Raw genomic sequence first — 18,591 nt, 5'->3', positions numbered from 1 at the left:
CTTGTCAGGTGCCCCAGGAATTTAAATAATCTCTGTTAATTCACGTCCTTTGGCATTTGCTTTGTACTTTTTCCACAAGGTAAGACACTTGCTGTACTCCAGGTTCTGTATCAGGCACTGAATTTTAGGGAGGTTTTAAAACCAGTTTGTTTTCCCATATTAAGACCTTGTCTTCTCAGTACACACCATCATTTACAATGCATTTATACTGCCAGTTGTACTTAGGGCTCTCCAGGCACCATAACATTAATTAATCATAAATACCACCTGAGCTCAGTTCACCTGTTGCTCTTGTTTGAGATCCCTAAACAGCCAGTACATCTTGCTGTATATAAGACTTCTGTATATAGATACAGAAGTATTTATGCAACATGGCTTTAGACACAAGAACTTCAATTTTTATCCATCTTTGAGGCACAGGTAATGATACAAGGAGTAGAAAGGTACAAGACAAACAGCAGAGAGAACACTGCTCCAAGAAAACTCACTACCGTGGAGCCTGAGTTACCCTTCCAAACCTAGGAGAGGATTAAAAGGACCAAAGAGATTTACCACCTCTCTAATAACTCATTTCAAGCACAGTTCACTGGGGCAGTATTTACTGCGATCTGTTCACATCACATTTCCTTCAAGTTCATTGTCAGAAGTCAGTCTCTTTCAAAATATTAAAAAAAAAAATCACACAACCAAAACCGCCAAAACAAAATAATTAAAACACCACCACCACCAAAAAAAAATAACCCAGCGAACAAAGGAACAAAAAAACCCATCACACAACCAACTAACTGCATTTCTAAACTCTGGAGAGGAGTGCAGCTGGAGCACACCTGAGGGCACGGTGCTGCAGCAAAAGGCACCCATGGACAGAAGCTGGGAGCTGAGGGAGAGAGCAGGGCTGGGTCAGGGCTGCTCCTGCACATCTCAGGCCACTGCAGCACACCCCACCAGAGCCAGCCACGTTGACCACAGCAGGAGCCAGACCCAGAAACACCCTGCAGCTCAGGGTTTTCTGAACAGAGAGCTCTGCAGGAAACAGCCCAGACTGTTTCAACAGCTCTGTCACTCACCTTCAGCTACAGGCGAGCAGCCTTTCCAGCTATTTTCTGTGACTTACCATAAGCTTACTTCATTATAAAGGCCAATTTGCCTGGAGATGCCTTGGTTCAGGGATCAGAGGGAAAATGTGACAGACTCACAAGAAGTGGGGCTCCCAGCTCCCCCTCAGCCTTCGGGCCAGCCCAGCAGGGCAGCACCCCCAGGAACATGCAAGGGCCACTGTTCCACAGAAAGGCCAGGAACCCCAGAGAGGCTGAGCTGTGAGCTCTGATCCAAAGGGCTGGCTCAGTACTGCAAACACAATACTCAGACCTGCATCTGCCCTGAGACACTGAACTGCAAACACAATACTCAGACCTGCATCTGCCCTGAGACACTGAACTGCAAACACAATACTCAGACTGCATCTGCCCTGAGACACTGAACTGCAAACACAATACTCAGACTGCATCTGCCCTCAGACACAGAACTGCAAACACAATACTCAGACCTGCATCTGCCCTGAGACACTGAACTGCAAACACAATACTCAGACTGCATCTGCCCTGAGACACTGAACTGCAAACACAATACTCAGACTGCATCTGCCCTCAGACACAGAACTGCAAACACAATACTCAGACCTGCATCTGCCCTGAGACACTGGACTGCAAACACAATACTCAGACTGCATCTGCCCTCAGACACAGAACTGCAAACACAATACTCAGACCTGCATCTGCCCTGAGACACAGAACTGAACGCTTTGGGAAGAATGCAGCTTGTACTCTTTCTTCTCAGAGCTCTAATATCTATTTCTAAAACGCATCAAAGAATGCCATTTGACTTCATGGTTACTTAAATTATTTGGAAAAAGCACCCATTTGTCTCCCATGGCAAGTCACAGCTAGTGCTTAGAGACACACAGAAAAGTCAAATGAAGTAAATCCCCCAATTCCAGATGGGGTTTTGGCAAATCCATGTACTGTATTCTCACATTATAATTTGCTTATGCTCTACAGAAGAAACACTTCCACAACCCCACAGATATGTTATAGGACATAGAATTATACTTACAGTGATGTACCTCAGGTTGGGCACACAACAGAAAGGGATACACAGCCCTGAAACATCAGGCAAACAGCCTATGAAGGCTGTGAGCACCTCTCCAAGCACTGACACCATACACCTCTATTCTTTACCTTAAAACGTGTACTAAAGGAAAAATACCCATTTTAAGCATGGAAAAGCAGGAAAAGTGGAACAGAACACATGGAATAGTCTAATAAGCTGTTTTTGTGGATGTCACATTTCAGAAACACTGGAAATTTCTACTTTAACAAACAACCTTGTAAGTTTCCCAACTTTGTTATATGGCTGTTTACTGAGAAATTCCATTTTCTTAAAGCTTTTAGGTTCATGGATTTAATTAAGAGATTTTGGAAGAAGTGCTGTGAAGTCAAAGTAAGAATTTCAGTTCTGCCAAGATCTCAGGAAAACACCTCACATTTTTCAATTAATTAAAATACTACTGAACCTTCTGGAAACACCGACCAGCTACAAGTATCTCCCTCTAGGACAGTGTGATGCACGGAATGGACAGCATGTGCACATTTCATGTAAACATGGTTAAAGTGCTGTCTAACATATTCTCCAATTCTCAACAAAAGCTCTGAGGAGCTCTAAGGAACACGGTAACATGACCCAAGCATTTCCAGATTCCTCAGAAAAGCCAGCTTTTCACTAAAGCTGAGATCCACCATTGGCTTATTCTTCTATTTGGAAGAAAAAAAAACAGTAACAACCTTCCTGCCAAGTATGAGGCTATATAACATTAACTGTCTGAGGATTTGGGAGTTTGGGGATTTGTTTGGTTTTTTCTTGGTTGGGTTTTATTTGACTGGCATTTTTTTAAGCAACAGTCTCTTATGCAAGATATACATTAATATTTTGGTATTTGTGTGACATCCCAGGGAGATGGCTGTGATTCTGGATGAGAGCCCTGTCCATCCTCTTCTGCTCCAGTCCTTGTTCCCATTTCTGGATCCAATGCAGAGGTGAACCTAACAGTCACAGGCCATTCAAAACGGAGCAGTGCATTTATGGTGCACGGCACAGATGGGTCTCTCCATTTCTAGGACGCACAGGCTTTCAGGATAAACCCAAGCCCACCACCTCGAGCAGCAGGTGAGACAGAGACTCCTCCAATAATGAACCCACATAGCTGCGAGGCTGCTTTCTGCTGGCAGAGAGGGAACAGGGAGATGGAGAGGGAACACTGCCGACAGCCACGGCCTCAAGAGATGCCCCGAGCACCGTGACACCTGCCCCATGTCTGTGTGCTGTCCCTGCTCGGCCGGGGCCACTCTCTGCCCGGGAACACCCGCGAACCACGGATTCGCCGCCCGGGGCCCAGCGGAGCGCCCCGTGCCCAGCCCCGCAGCCCCGGGGAGGGGAAAGCTCGGCCCCGGTCCCGGGGAGGACACGGCCCCGCGGAGAGCCTGGACACAACCTCGGCCCCGGGAAGGGCAGAGCCCGAGCCCAGCCCCACGGAGAGCCTGGACACAACCCCGGCCCCGGGAAGGGCAGAGCCCGGGCCCGGCCCCACGGAGAGCCTGGACACAACCCCGGCCCCGGGAAGGGGAGAGCCCGAGCCCGGCCCCACGGAGGGCACGGCCCCGCGGAGAGCCTGGACACAACCCCGGCCCCGGGAAGGGTAGAGCCCGGGCCCGGCCCCACGGAGAGCCTGGACACAACCCCGGCCCCGGGAAGGGCAGAGCCCGAGCCCGGCCCCACGGAGAGCCTGGACACAACCCCGGCCCCGGGGAGGGGAGAGCCCGGGCCCGGCCCCACGGAGAGCCTGGACACAACCCCGGCCCCGGGAAGGGGAGAGCCCGAGCCCAGCCCCACGGAGGGCACGGCCCCGCGGAGAGCCTGGCCCCTGCCCCGCGGAGCGGAGAGCCCGAGCCCGGCCCCGGGGAGGGCACGGCCCCGCGGAGAGCCTGGACACAACCCCGGCCCCGGGAAGGGCCCGGCCCCACGGAGAGCCTGGACACAACCCCGGCCCCGGGAAGGGGAGAGCCCGAGCCCGGCCCCACGGAGGGCACGGCCCCGCGGAGAGCCTGGACACAACCTCGGCCCCGGGAAGGGCAGCGCCCGGGCCCGGCCCCACGGAGAGCCTGGACACAACCTCGGCCCCGGGAAGGGCAGAGCCCGGGCCCGGCCCCACGGAGAGCCTGGACACAACCTCGGCCCCGGGAAGGGCAGCGCCCGGGCCCGGCCCCACGGAGAGCCTGGACACAACCTCGGCCCCGGGAAGGGCAGAGCCCGGGCCCGGCCCCACGGAGAGCCTGGACACAACCCCGGCCCCGGGAAGGGCAGAGCCCGGGCCCGGGCCCACGGAGAGCCTGGACACAACCCCGGCCCCGGGAAGGACAGAGCCCGGGCCCGGCCCCACGGAGAGCCTGGACACAACCCCGGCCCCGGGAAGGACAGAGCCCGGGCCCGGCCCCACGGAGAGCCTGGACACAACCCCGGCCCCGGGAAGGGCAGAGCCCGGGCCCGGCCCCACGGAGAGCCTGGACACAACCCCGGCCCCGGGAAGGGGAGAGCCCGGGCCCGGCCCCACGGAGAGCCTGGACACAACCCCGGCCCCGGGAAGGGGAGAGCCCGAGCCCAGCCCCACGGAGGGCACGGCCCCGCGGAGAGCCTGGCCCCTGCCCCGCGGAGCGGAGAGCCCGAGCCCGGCCCCGGGGAGGGCATGGCCCCGCGGAGAGCCTGGACACAACCTCGGCCCCGGGAAGGGCAGAGCCCGGGCCCGGCCCCACGGAGGGCACGGCCCCGCGGAGAGCCTGGCCCCTGCCCCGCGGAGCGGAGAGCCCGAGCCCGGCCCCGGGGAGGGCACGGCCCCGCGGAGAGCCTGGACACAACCTCGGCCCCGGGAAGGGCAGAGCCCGGGCACGGCCCCGCGGAGAGCCTGGACACAACCCCGGCCCCGGGAAGGGCAGAGCCCGGGCCCGGCCCCACGGAGGGCACGGCCCCGCGGAGAGCCTGGACACAACCCCGGCCCCGGGAAGGGGAGAGCCCGAGCCCAGCCCCACGGAGGGCACGGCCCCGCGGAGAGCCTGGCCCCTGCCCCGCGGAGCGGAGAGCCCGAGCCCGGCCCCGGGGAGGGCACGGCCCCGCGGAGAGCCTGGACACAACCCCGGCCCCGGGGAGGGGAGAGCCCGAGCCCGGCCCGGGGCCGCAGCTGCGGCTTGGGCAGGAGCGCCGAGGCAGCGGAAGGCAGCTCTGAGACCAGGTGTGAACTCCCGGCACAGGGCAGGGTCTGAACCTGCCCAGCTGCCCGGGAGGCGGCAGTGCCACCGCAGCGAGCGGGCGAGCCCGGCCCCGGACAGCCTCACAGGGCTGGCAGAGGCTCGGGCTGTGCCAGGTGAATCACTCCAAAGTAAACTGCAGCTCTCTGTGCTGTACATGACATGGGGATTGAACAAAAACGTAAAGCAAGAGGAATGCTTTCTTTTTACTTATGACGTCTTTTCCCGCTTCTCAGCACAGTTGTTTGGACCAATCATACTTCAGGCAAAAAACAGCAATGCTGCAAGCACAGGAGTAGATAGAAAAGAAACGTACAACCATAGCAGTTTCTCTGCTTTTGAATCACTTCCCGGCACGTGCCTCTGCTGCAGCTTCATTTTGGGGTAAATACCACGTTAGCTGCCAGTAAACCCTGTGGATCCACTGCCCTTATGGTCCCAGGCACTTGGAACGTTCTTCTGGCTCTTTCCCATTTCTGAAGTAACTGGGAACAGCATATTTATTTGCTCCTGAAATGTCAACAGAAAAGCAAACAAACAAAACCCATCAGAGCTGCAAGCCTGAGTTGGAGACTCCAGTTCCCACACACCAGGAGAGTATGAGGAAGCTTTCCCACTATTTAGAGACTTTGTAAGCTGACAGACAACATGCATGGTTTTCCTCCAATTTTTAGGAAAGCATGCACATGTTCCAGTTCCTGGACCAGTCACTCCACAAAGCATCTGGAAATGGTCTACATCTGTAACAGAAATACAGATAAAAAGGGAATGAGGATTTGCTACAAAATGCTGAACAGAGAGAGAAGTTTGCTGACATCTCTAGCAAGCGCTGGAAAGCAATGGACAAGGGCATCAGCAACAAAGATAAAACCAAGGAAAAATGTATAATGTCTGGCTACAGAGTCACAGAATGTGGTGGAGTTTTGGAGGTCCACTCCCTGCTCCAGCAAAGTCTCCCAAAAGTCAGGGGCTTAGGGCCTTGTCCAGATGGCTCCCAAGTACCCCCAGCGATGGAGGCACCACAGCTCTCTGGCATTTCCTTATGAACCTTTCTTGCACTGTTCTGGATGCAGCAGTTTCTACCTTATCTGTTTAATATGCACTTTCATTATACAACACTGAATGTTCACAGAAGTTCATTATTTTAAAGAACCACAAGCAAGTCTTGCACTGAAATTCACCTGCTTATCAAGGATGTCTCCCTTCACCTGGCTGATACAGTTCTGTCTTCATCCATCCTGGGAGACAACTTTCTGTTCACACGCCTTAGTGACACTACAGTGATAGCAACAGCCTACAAGGACAAGCAGATCCACACAGCATTCATATAATTTACAAAAAAGTGGGAAAGGAACTACAGATCTTTATTTTCTGAGATAAGTAGAAGGTACACAATGGTCATAAATAAATACTTTAGTATTTAGTAAGGACAGCTGAAAAGGCTTTTTTCCTTTTTGCTAAAAGGCTGTCCCACAAGACAAATGAGATCTGGCTTCAGAGCCTGGTGAGCAGTGAAGCTAGGATCAAGCCTGTCCTCCCAGCCCAAAAAAAACAACACTGCCAGTTCATGAAAATAAACTTGTTTTAGCAGAGGATTTTTGGGTCACATCCAGTTCTCTGAAGTGCGTGGGTTGGTCCTGTCATATTGTCCCACCCAGTTCTTGACTTCTTCATGTGCCTGGCAGCATTTGAAGTTAAAAATAAATATAAAAAAATACCCAAACAGTTTTTCAATTTCTTCCTCCAATAAAAAGCACAATAGGAATTGTAGATCAAAACTTTCACTCTGAATAGATGGTTTTTAAAAACATGTTGAATGGTCAGGTCAGGGACACCAAGAGCCTATGCTTTTGTCAAAGGGAACCTTCTTTGTGCAATTCTGCTGCAGCGCTGGACCCAATGACAACTGTCTGCCAAGAGTGCACAGAAAGGTCTTCTGTGCCCAGAGAGTCTGAGAGAAGCACAAATTCTGTCCTTAAATAAAAATTCTGATGTAATTAAAACAGATCCAATGCTGGCTGATGGTAGTTGATGAGTACAGATTTTCAAGTGATTTTTGTACCATTTCTTTTCGTATCCACTTGACACACAGAGTTCAGCATACAATTCTGAGCTGTTCCTACAGGAAAACTAGTTTTGCTTTTCCAAAAGGATTAGTAAAGCCTCTAAACTTAGAGAGCTTGCCACGCCAGGAAAACAAAAAGCTTCAAAACAAGCTCCCACCACATCACTTTAAAAGCGTTAATGAAAGACTTCAGAATTAGGTCCTGCTCCCAATGCCTGTGTGCCTCTACTGTTCACCCACTGCAGTGCCACCAGCCTGGTACAGAGGTGCTCCAAGGAGCCCAGCCATTGATATGCAGTGCCTTGCCAACACATTCAAGCATTCCAAGACAATTAAAAAAAAATTTCTTTTCAAGAATGCGGTGGAAAATGGGAAGTGAGGAGTGAACATGTAGAGGCAGCTCCACCTCAGGCGAAGTACAACAAACAGGTTTTGGATCCTGCGTGTTCCCATGGTACCCAGAGCCTGTGATCGGCCGCTCCTGCGCCCGAGCGAGGCCTCGTACCAAGGGTGAACGTTCTAGAGAAGGTGACGCTCTCCACATCCTGTAAACACTGTCTGCCAGCCTCACTAAAGCGCAGACTCACACGGAGCAGCTTTCCCTGCTTGTACTTACTCCCATAACTAAAGAGAGCTGGTTTTGCTTTGAGCTTCTGCAAGCCAAGAACCTCTGGTTAAGCAGAAAGCTCACACAGCTCAGATTATCTGAGCCTTTGTTTGGCCAGGAGCTTCTCCAGCAACCCAGGGTGGTGCATGCCCGTACAGGCGGTGCTGCAGTGCACATGAGGTGCTCCTCTGCCTTTCCTGAGCTAAAGCTGAAGGAACAAGCCATGCCGTGGCTCTCTTCCATGGCCCACACAGTCCAGCTCCCTGTTTGCACACCAGCTCCGGCTGCAAAGCCACGCTCACCTGCTATCACAGCCCTCCACTGCTCTAGCTCCGACACCAGAACCTCCAGAGCATCCTTCCAAAATCCTCCCCTTTTGGGCAGGAGAACCAAGACGCCGTGCCCGCAGCCTGTCCCAAGCATGGGAATGCCTCTTGTTGAAGGGGCAGCTGTCGGGGACCTGCTGCCACTTGCTCTGGGTCATGCAGGATGCTCATGGCTGAATGCAAACTGAGCCCTGATTTCCAGAGCCTAGCCCAGCATTCCCACCATTAACCACCCCTCCTCCTGGAACACCCCTTTTGCCCTGAAGGCAGTTATTTTTTTCTCCAGGCTGTTTTGAGGGTGGGACAGTCCAGGGCAGTTGCTGCACAACACAGGCACACAGTCACTGTCTGAACTGTGGTGGATACTGGTCTCCCACACTGTGAGCTGCAGCCTTGGGTGCTGCAGTCCAACACTGTGGGTTCCAAATTTCCTAATTTAACATGACATTTTGAGTTGCAAGGGAAAACCTCAAAACCACCTCATTCCAGCACCATTCGGTACACTGTCCCTGAGCATGTCTAAGAGCAACAGTGCATGGCTTCCAGATGCAAATCAACCCAAATCAACACTTTTTTTTTCTGGCTTTCAAAGACTGAGCATAAGCAGGATATGAGCAAATGCCACGCGTCCAGTGCTTCTGGAGCTGTCAGGGACCTGCCAGGAGAAGGCAAGCCCAGGGCCCGTGGGGCTGAGAGCGGAGCCCAGAGCAGAGCCCAGGGCGCCCAGGGCTGGCCGGCTGACTGCAGCATGGATGCAGGAAGCAAGCAAAGGCAAAAATGTGTGTTTGTCTTAGAAAAAAGCTTGTGTGTGAGAGGGCAGGATTTCTCCTCCTTTATCCACAAGTTATCCAAAAGCTGGGGCTGAGCAGAGCCCCTGGGCAGCCTCTGCCCAGGGCAGGCAGCCCCGCACACCCCGTGGCACCCATCGCCTTCTTTCTGGCTCTGCTACAATTCTGTGTGACAGTAAAGCTCCTCCTGAATAGAGCTTCTGGCTGTGAACTGTATTAGAAACCAAACCAAGGTGAAACCAGGGAAAAGAAGGAGACAAAAGAGGCAGGAACAGCATGCAAGGAATATAGGTGGGAGAGCTTTTCACCAGCTTGGGAAACAGTACAAGAAAAGATCAGAAGCTGTTTTACTGCGGACAAACCAAAAGCAGAAGGGAAAATCCTTCCAGTCACAACCACAAGCGAAAGGAAAGCTCTCCATGTTGCACCCTGGCACTTGTAACCACATCCCTGAGCCATGGGTCCCATGAACCACAGCCCAGAGGTGTCAGCTGCACTGCAGGGTAATAAACACCCAAGTGTCAGTGGCAGTCACACTCCCAAGAGCTGCTGGAACCGACCCTAAGGTACCACCAGAGAACAAAACCTGTGACAACACCACAGGTTAATTGCTTTCCTTAGCTTTAATGTACTGCTTTCAAGGATATCATTTGTTACAGCTGACTGACTCATGAGGATGAGTGCTTAACAACTTGAAGACATTAATGAAAACCATCAATTATATCTGACTTCAAATATCATATAAGAACAACGAACACTTTTGTTTGCTTCAATACGTGCTTTAACTTCAAGTTTTGCCAATAAATTAAATATTAAATAAAATATTTACATTTTAAAATGATGTACTAATACAGTAGTGGTAAGAGTGTTGAATAACTACTACACACCATTGGAAGAAAAGAAGCCAAAGTAACATTTTACTTTTAATACTCACTCTTCCCCAGAATGATGATTATTGTCCTTAAAGTGACCTATTCCACAGTATGAAAAAAAAAAATATTTCCATGGAAATTTCAGCAAGGGAAGATGCCACTTCAGTAATAAGGATGCTAAAGGACTCTGACAGGCCATTCAAGCAGCCACTGAAGTCAGAAGGTCCTGTTTTCCCATGACCACCTCCTGTTCTCCACAAAGAGAGTGAAAGATAGTTAGAGAATATCGAATAAAGCATTAGCCTACACTAACAAGGATGTATTTTGGGAGCTTCCACATAGTAAAAGCACACAACTGGCTTGCAGTCACACCTGGCTGCCTTTATCCTTATTTTTCTTCCAATTTAAGGTGAGAGTTTAGGGGCAGAGGACAAGGCAAAGCTACAGCCAGAGTGGCTGATCTTCTGCAGGGTGGTGGAAGAGACACCTTCCAGAGCCACACTTAAATCCAGTTTGCCTTCCAAGGTAGTTCAGTCACTGGATTTCCTCTTCCCACTCAGACGCCAAGGCACGGCGTGCCCATGGTGGAGAGCAAACTGGGTTTAACCTGGTGGGATCTCCTCTTCAGCAGAGAAAAGAGTGTGCTCACTCACAGGGCAGCCACACACACCTTCCTGATGGCCTACAAGGCACCCACAAAGCTACAAACCAAAAGACTCCTTCAAGGGACTCACTTTAAATCATAAATGAGGAGTAAGGAAAGAGCTTTCAGAAGGAGGTGAGTACACATGGTACCAGAACGGGAAAAGAGGTGTCTGAGGTAAAAAGAGGAAACACATTAATGGGGGTAGAATATATAAACTGTATGACTAAATAAATAATAGAAAAGGGGAAAGAGAGAAATAGTAAGTAAAAACCATATCAGCTTTTTATGCAAATCATAAAATCTGAGAGTTTGACTCTGTGTCTTTGAAATCAAATTTTGTGGTAGGAAAATTGATGATGAGAACTTTGGAACAGGAGCAAAACCTTTAAAATATGCCTTAGCGCTTGTCCAAGCTAAAAAACTATCAGTCCTGTGTGTAAAGCTTTCTTCCTATGGTATCTTACCCACATTGCATAATTTCATTTTCAAATATGAAACAAAACAGGAACCAAGTCCTTTTAAAACCTCACACTGATACACTGATGATTTGTGGAAGCCTGACAAGCTGCAAAACTCTACTGCTATAAAACCACATTAAAAGGAAGGTGTAATTATAATGCACTACAATGCCACTACTACCTCCTTGTGTTCCATGCGCTCTTGTTGTCAGTGATAACACTTAATCAAAAGGAAAAAAAAAGATAGTCTAGAAGATAAACCTCTGAGCATCTTTCTTAAGGAAGGCTAGACACTGTACCAGCTCTTAATGGAAACTCTTTTGCTCAGAGAATTATAAAACTATTTGCTAAAAAGAAAAAAGTGCTGGATTTTTGTTAAAGAAAAACTCTACCTTGGAGGAAACCTCCACCCTCTGTGCTGCCTGTACTGCTACTGCTCCAGTTATCTACAGCAAATTGGAGCTTTAAATTTTACAAGTACGTGGATGCACAATAACATGTCACTGCTTTCTTGCATATCTTGCTCCTCATCTATACTTAAAGGAGGACTTTTCTCTGCAGCTCATACTCAGCTGTCACTCTGAGTACACCCCAGGGGCGGCTGGTGAGCAGGACATGCACCCTGGACCACAGCATGGAGCTGGGGATGCTCTGAGTGGCTACCAGTGACCCCAGCACACACTGACAGGCGTCCTTGGCCTGCCCTCGGGGTGCCAAGAGCCGGCTTCCCTGGGAGCTGACGCTCGGGGAGCTGGAAATCAGGACAAGTATTCAGCTGCTCTCCGAGCAGGCTGCGAGGGACTGACACTGACCTTGTGGAACTGCACAGCTGCGAGCGCGTCGCCCCCGAAGACCAGCAAAGGAGGGGTTTCCAGCAGGCTTCAGGTGCCGGCACTCGCTCCTCCTGCCCTGCAGAGACACCTGTGCAGGCCAGCTCAGGCTCCGCTGCTGCTGCAGCTCCCCCTTACAGCCCACACACAGCCCTCAGCTCATCCCCAGCGCAGAACACCAGCAGCAGGGAAGGATTTTCAAACCAAAATCCCTTTCCACAGCATCTAAAGGGCACACAAAGCCAGGACTATTCCACAGCCAGGTCTACCTCAAAGTTCCACCTCCTGCACAGGGAGCTCAGAATGGAGTCAAACAAGATAGCCTCCTAAAATACAACATAAACACGAGTATGGCAGAAACCGAAAGAAAAACATTTGAGAGTTTGCCACAGAAAACCAAACAAACAGAAGGCAGCAACAATATTTAAGAAATTAACAGGGCCACTCCCACAACAACAACAAAAAAAACCCCAGAAAGCAGATACCAAAACAAACAGAAACTAGAAAGCACAGAGCACAGTCATAGAAAGGGAATTTGGAGATCACTTATTTCTACAGTTCCCATCATAGAGAATACTGAAAAATACTATTCTGTCAGCCTTCTATGTTATTGCTCAAGAAGCACATAGCCCTCAAATGCAAGTCTGAGCTGTGAGCACCCAATCTTGCAGCATCAAAGAGAGCAAGACAATAACCCCCCAAGTCTGGGGCCCTTGTGAGCCAGCCAAAGTGCTCAGTGCCGGGCTCAGCCCCGCAGGCTCCAGCCTGCCAGAGCCACCCGGCCACAGCCCCAGCTCCCCCAGACTCTGGGCAGCACAGTGAGCAGCACGGACCCAGAGGCAGAGCCAGGCCAGGACCCCTCCAGCAGCCTCTCCCCTGTCCTCAGTTCTGCTGCTCTTGCCCTCACCTGGCCAGAACACAAGCCCAGGCTCCCCAGTCCCTCCCTGGCAGCTGCCAGCCCAGCCCACCTGTGGGAATGCTCCCACACTGGAACACCCCAGAGAAACACCACCCTGACCTGCCCAGGCTGGGCCACTCTGACTTTCTGCCCCAGGTAACACCAACGCTGCCTCACCTGACCCTAAGGATGGGCCAGTGCTTCTCAGCAGCGCAATAACAACTTTCTTCTAAAAAGTCACAATGAATCAAATACTACCTTTCAATCTCTCAGCTGTGGTTTGAAGAGAGCGTGCCTTGAATTGCAACATACTACTCTTAATGCTTATTTAGAAATCAAAATCAAGCGAATACATTTCCCATACTACCACACTTGAAACGTTTCACAGAATCTAAATAATTATTCATGGGGGAAAGAAATCAAAAAAACAAAATGAAAGCCAAAAAAAATTTATAGTTATCAGCTAATACCAGCTAAATACACAGATGTCCAATACCAAAACAAACCTACCCACTGCTTCAGAACCAGAAAATTAGGATCAGACATGATAGAGACTGCACTGTGATCATCACCCATTAGAAGGCCAGGCTGTTTTGAAAAATTATTATGGGAACTATTTCTACTTAAAATTCACTTGATAGACTCCAGATTTTAACAGAAGAATACTTCAAGTTCATACTCAGAATAAGTTTATTCATAATAATACTACAAGCAGGGCTTGAAGCAGGAAGTTTCATCCCTGCCCACTTCATGTCCTATATGCAAAAGGGACACATTCACCCAAAAGTGGATAGGTGAAGGCCACCTTGGAATGTCAAAGTTTATTGCCCTGCCATGACACTGTCACATTAAGGCCAGTGCTCTAGAGAGTCAAAGGAAATAGGGGCACAGGTAGGGCAGAATTGTTGTCAGTCATTCAAAATTTTGGCTATCAGCACCATACAGCAATTCCCTGGCACACTTCTCCCCTCCTTCTCTTTTAAGCTAATAAAATAACATGTTCTGGTTAACTTTTACCTACCTTGTCATCATTGCACATCTATTCTGACTAAACCTGTCCTGAGAATTTAAGGATTACATACATCCAGTGCATGAAGATGGAAGGGCTTTGGAAGCTCTGACCTGATTTAGGCTCATACACTGCAATTTCAAAGACAACTGGAACAAATGAACTATTTTCCAACCCGGGGAGAAATGTCAGAACCTGTGTAGCTAAGTCTGCTGGGCATCTCGAAAATCCTTCCCTAAGGACCTACATGGAGACACTTAACCAACACAGATTGTCAAAGTCACCTGAAAGTGACCCGGAGTAAGAGATGATTCCCAGGGGTGAGAGCACCAAGGCGGTTCTCCAGCGTTTGTGCCTGCACCCAGACAAACACACAGCACACAGAAACACAACTTCTGTTGCTGTGGCTGCCCCAGAACTGCAGAGGTGTCCAGCTGCCCCCTGCAGCAGAAGCAGCCACAGCTCCTGTGCTGCCCTGGCCATGTGGGGAGAGAAGCTTACTCCACAGAGCCTCACCCACCTGCTGCTCACAGCCTCTCCCAGGTGTCTGCCACAGCAAACACAAGCAGCACTAAGCTGTTCAGAAGCAACTGAACAGAATGAAGGGGATATACCAGACTGGAAAAAAACCTCAGGACATGAATTAAACCCCTGTACAGCAAAGGCAGCGCAGCGCCAGGCAAATGGATTCTGTGCCCACCACAGCACTCAGCTCATTGCAACGTACATGTGAAATTTTGTCAATGCAGACAGAGAAAGCAAAGGAAGCAAGGAATCAGGGAGGGAAAGGATGGGATCACAGGTTTGAGTTGGAAGGGACTTTTAAAGATCATCTAATTGAACTCCCCTGCCATAGGCAGGGGCATCTGAGGAGGGGGAAAAGAGAAAGAGTGACTTTCATCTGAGGAGGGGGAAGAAAGAAAGGGTAGCCTCAACTCCATCTTTTGTTACTGTGCATACTGTGATAAACCCCAGAAATTATTCTACAGCAAGAAAAGCATTGAATACTTAAGTAAGCACAAAGGTACCAAAAATCATACACATTCATATTCATGAAATGCACATGTTCATGTAACTTGGAAGAATATTTGAAAATCTAATACTCCATTAATATTTTTAATGAAGCAGCAAAACTACTAGAGGAATGAAATGAACCCAGCTCAGTCCCTCTTCACTTTGCCATGTTTATTCATGAGTTCCCAGGTCACCACTGCAACAGGTAATTAGTGGATGGGGATGGCTGGCAGGAGCAAACCCATATGTTATCCTGACCTGCTTCTGGCAACCAGAGAGCAAAAAAAGCAATTTCCCCTCTTTGCAAAAGTACAGGCAGGTCAGCAACACCACTCATCTGGGAAAGACTGTCCCACCCAGGCCAGCCTGCCTGCCGAAGGTATCTTAAGCTATGAAATGCTGGTCTTAAGAGCATTTGCACACACAAGCAAACAGTGCTCACACAAAACACACCTGAAGTGCAAACCATGCTGCTGCCACCCGGCACCACTCAGGGAACACAAGGAGATGGGGCAGCACAGAGCCACTGTGGGGTTTGCTGGGTGGGAGGGGGCAGGAGGCCCACGCTGCAGGGCCCCCCAGCACCAGAGCCCCCTGCCCAGCCCAGCCAGCAGCAGCTCACACACGGGCGCCTGCCCCGGAGCTCCCGACGGGAATGCTTCCTAGAGGGCTCTGGCCACATAGGATGGGAGCCCAGCACAGGGGCCAGCAGGGCTGTGTGAGTGCGGGTGCCTGGCCACCCCACCTGCCAGTGCCCCTGCACTGCCCTGTGACAGCACACGCTGTCACACGGCCTGCAGGTCAGGCTACATCTGACTGAGAGTGCAGCATTTAATTAAAATACATATCACCCACTGAAATCAGAAAAAGAAAACATGACTTAAAGGAATGGGAAGTGGTTTTCCAGCCCAGCTCTGGCACAGTCCATCAAAGCAAGTCTTTGATCAGGACTGAAACCATTCCAGGTCACAGCAAAGAAACATATTCCTCGACTGCAAGGGAAGGGCCCAGCAAGCAGAAGCAGCCACTGACAGCTCCCACACACAACTGGAGAGCCAAGCCCCCAAACCCGGTTCATGTCACCTTTCCTACACCCAAACTGCACTAACACAACTCCAGAAGCCCGGCCAGGCAGCCACCAGTCCCAGCTCCAACAGCCACACACCAGGACCACAAGCACAGATGTTCAGAGCAGTCTTTCCATCTCCCACCCTGCAGCAGAACTGATCTGAACAAGCCCGGTTTCGTTGCTACAGAAAACTCAAGTTTTTCACGGCAAGGCAGCTGCTGGCTAGAACTGAAGTGCATGCCCTCTGGCACAGCGAGCACGCCCCAGGAACGCCCCGAGCCCGAATACCGACCAGGAACAAGCAGGAAACGGCTGGGTCTGACAGCCAGGGATTCTGCAGGGAACTGCTTCGAGTGCCTGCTCCTGCCAAGGCACAGGAGCACAGCGAGTCGCAGGGCTCACATGGATGGCGAGCACAGAGGTGTCACCCCTCGGCTCCAGCCATGGAGCAGGAAAAGGCAGGAAGCACCTGCTGAAACCCCACTGAAGACACCGGCATCACACAGAGATGCTGGGTATGCCCAAGGCCAACCATGGCAATCACTGAGAAATGAACATCTTCACAGCGTTCATTTAATACGAAGTGGTATGCTCAAGTGTAAAACTAACTGTGGCGATAACAGTAAAAGTCTACTTAACTTGAAGAAAAGGTGAACTGCATCCTTTGACTACAGCCGTTACAATGGAAGTGTGAACGTCAGAAAAGCCTTTAAAGTGACAAAAAAGCAAAGCGGACTTTGAAGACCAGACAAAAAAACTCCCTGGGTTACTGCACCTCGGGGCTCTGTGCATCAGGCTTAGAGCAAAGCCCCTCCTAACACACAGCAAGAACAACACACAGCGCAGCCCGGACCCAATTCTCTGCCACGGGTGCATCACTTTACAACGAGCAAACCCCTGGAAACGCTCCCCCCACGCTGTGGGACGTGTCCGCACTTCTCGGGCACTGGGGGCTTTGCTACTGGGTTCAGCGGCTCTCGGGGGCCGCGTCCGGGCTGCGGGAGCCCAGCGATGGTCAGCAGCATCTGCCTTCATTCACGCACCGAACCGAACGGAGCCGAGCGTTCCTCCCCCTGCTCGCCCGTGCAGCCGCGGCTCTCGCCTTACGTGCAGGGATGAGAACCATTCCGGAGCTCTGCCCCCTCACCATACCGAGCAGAAATTACGCTGCATTTTCGTGTCACACTGTGCCCGGTAGCCGGGGAAGAGCGCCCGGAGGCGGGCAAGGCGCTTCGGGGCTCTGCCGCGCCCCCGAGGGGCCCCCGGACGCTGCGGACGGCGGCGACCACCTCGGGACGGGGACGCGGCCCCGGCGCCTCCGCGGCCGTGCCGCCGCCCCGCGCTCCGGCAGAGCCGGCCCGCCCCCGGGAGGCGCCGGGACTCGGCCGGGACGGCCGCCGGGCCCCCGGCGCCGCCGGCACCCGCGGTCGGGGCGGCGCTGCGACCGGCGGCCCGCGGAGCCCCCGCCCGCCCCGGTGCCCGCGGTACTTACGTCGTCGAACAGGGACCCGACGTTGGCGGTGACCAGGAGCACCCCGGCGCCGGCCGCGGCCGCCTTCCCCGCCATGGCGCGGGCGGAAGCGCGGCCGGGAGCGGCGGCGCTGCGGGGAGCCCGGGGGCGGGCGCGGGGCGCTGCGGCGAGCGGGGCGCCGGGCCCGCCCCGTCAGCGCAGCGAGAGCTCCCGGCGCGGGCAGCCCGCGAACATCCGCGCCCTGCGGGGCCGCGGCTCAGCGCTCGCCCGCCGCCGCGCTGCTGCTGCTGTTGCTGCCGGGACGGCTGCCGCCGGCGGAGGCTGGCGCCGGGCCGCGGCGCATGGCAGGGCGGCGGTGCCGGCGGGGCGGTGCGGCGCGGGGCTCGGCGGGGCCGGGGCCGGTGCCGGGGCGGGTCCGGGCGCTCCGCGGTGCCGCCGCCGCCGCTCCCGGCTGTGCGGGCGGGCGGGCGCGCCGGGCTAGCGCTCTGCGCGCGCGACGTCACGGCCGCCTCGCGCCGCTCTTAAAAGGGCAACGCCACCCGCGGCGGGCGCGCGCACGCCCGGCGGCGCCGTCCCGCGGCCCGGCCGTGCCCGCGGCGGGGGAGCGCGGCCCGGGGGACGCGGCGGGCGCTGCTCGGCGCGGGGCGCTCCCGGGGGACCGGGCGGGGCCGATGCTGCCCCACCTGCGCGCAGCGGGGCTGCCCGCCCGGTGCCGGGGCTCGGAGCGAGGCGGGGCGGGCGCTGCCTCCCGCGGGGAGCGCCTCCCCAGGCCCGGCGGCCCCGCAGGGCGACCGGGGTCTGTTTACCGGGGCCGCGCCGTGGGACCGGCGGCCGTTGGCCCCGGCAGTGCCGCCGCCCGAGCGCGGCTCGCGGGAAGCGGTTCCGGTAGCGGAGGGGCCCGGCGCTCTGTCGCAAGGGGACGGCGAGATGGGTGGCGGTGCTGGACGAGCACCCGCCGCTCGCCCCGGGGGCGAGCGCCCCGCGGAGGGCTGCGGTCCGTGCAGAGCCCGTGGGTGCCCCAGCCTTCCGCAGCTCACGGCAACCCCGCTGCGGAAGGAACCAGCCCGGTAACTTTGCCAAAGCAACCCGAGAAATGGCAGATCAGTCATTGCTGGGTGCGTGGAACATCCCCTGTGGCGGCCCGCGTCCCACGGCTGCTCGGGGACACGGACACAGGGCGCCGATGC

At 53.4% G+C, this 18,591-nt stretch overlaps 1 protein-coding gene across 5 annotated transcripts in view; it reads right to left on the bottom strand.

Moving 5' to 3' along the window:
* The window catches only part of INPP5A (inositol polyphosphate-5-phosphatase A), a 192,474-nt gene extending 174,611 nt beyond the window's left edge, over positions 1 to 17,863 (bottom strand). For 3 of the 5 annotated variants that reach the window (XM_068198389.1, XM_068198390.1, XM_068198392.1), the window contains exon 1: positions 17,426 to 17,863. In XM_068198389.1, the coding sequence (XP_068054490.1) occupies positions 17,426 to 17,500 (75 nt within the window). In that variant the 5' untranslated portion in view covers positions 17,501 to 17,863. Of the gene's footprint in view, positions 1 to 5,670; positions 6,243 to 17,425 lie in introns of those variants that run through there. The other 2 variants (XM_068198393.1, XM_068198391.1) reach the window with 2 other exon arrangements.
* Between the last annotated feature and the right edge of the window lie 728 nt (positions 17,864 to 18,591).

Source organism: Anomalospiza imberbis, chromosome 8 (genome assembly GCF_031753505.1).
Source record: "Anomalospiza imberbis isolate Cuckoo-Finch-1a 21T00152 chromosome 8, ASM3175350v1, whole genome shotgun sequence".
Classification (NCBI taxonomy): Eukaryota; Metazoa; Chordata; class Aves; order Passeriformes; family Viduidae; genus Anomalospiza; species Anomalospiza imberbis.
The sequence above is the reverse complement of the archived record's forward strand: the minus strand, read 5'-3'. Positions and strand labels throughout refer to the sequence as shown.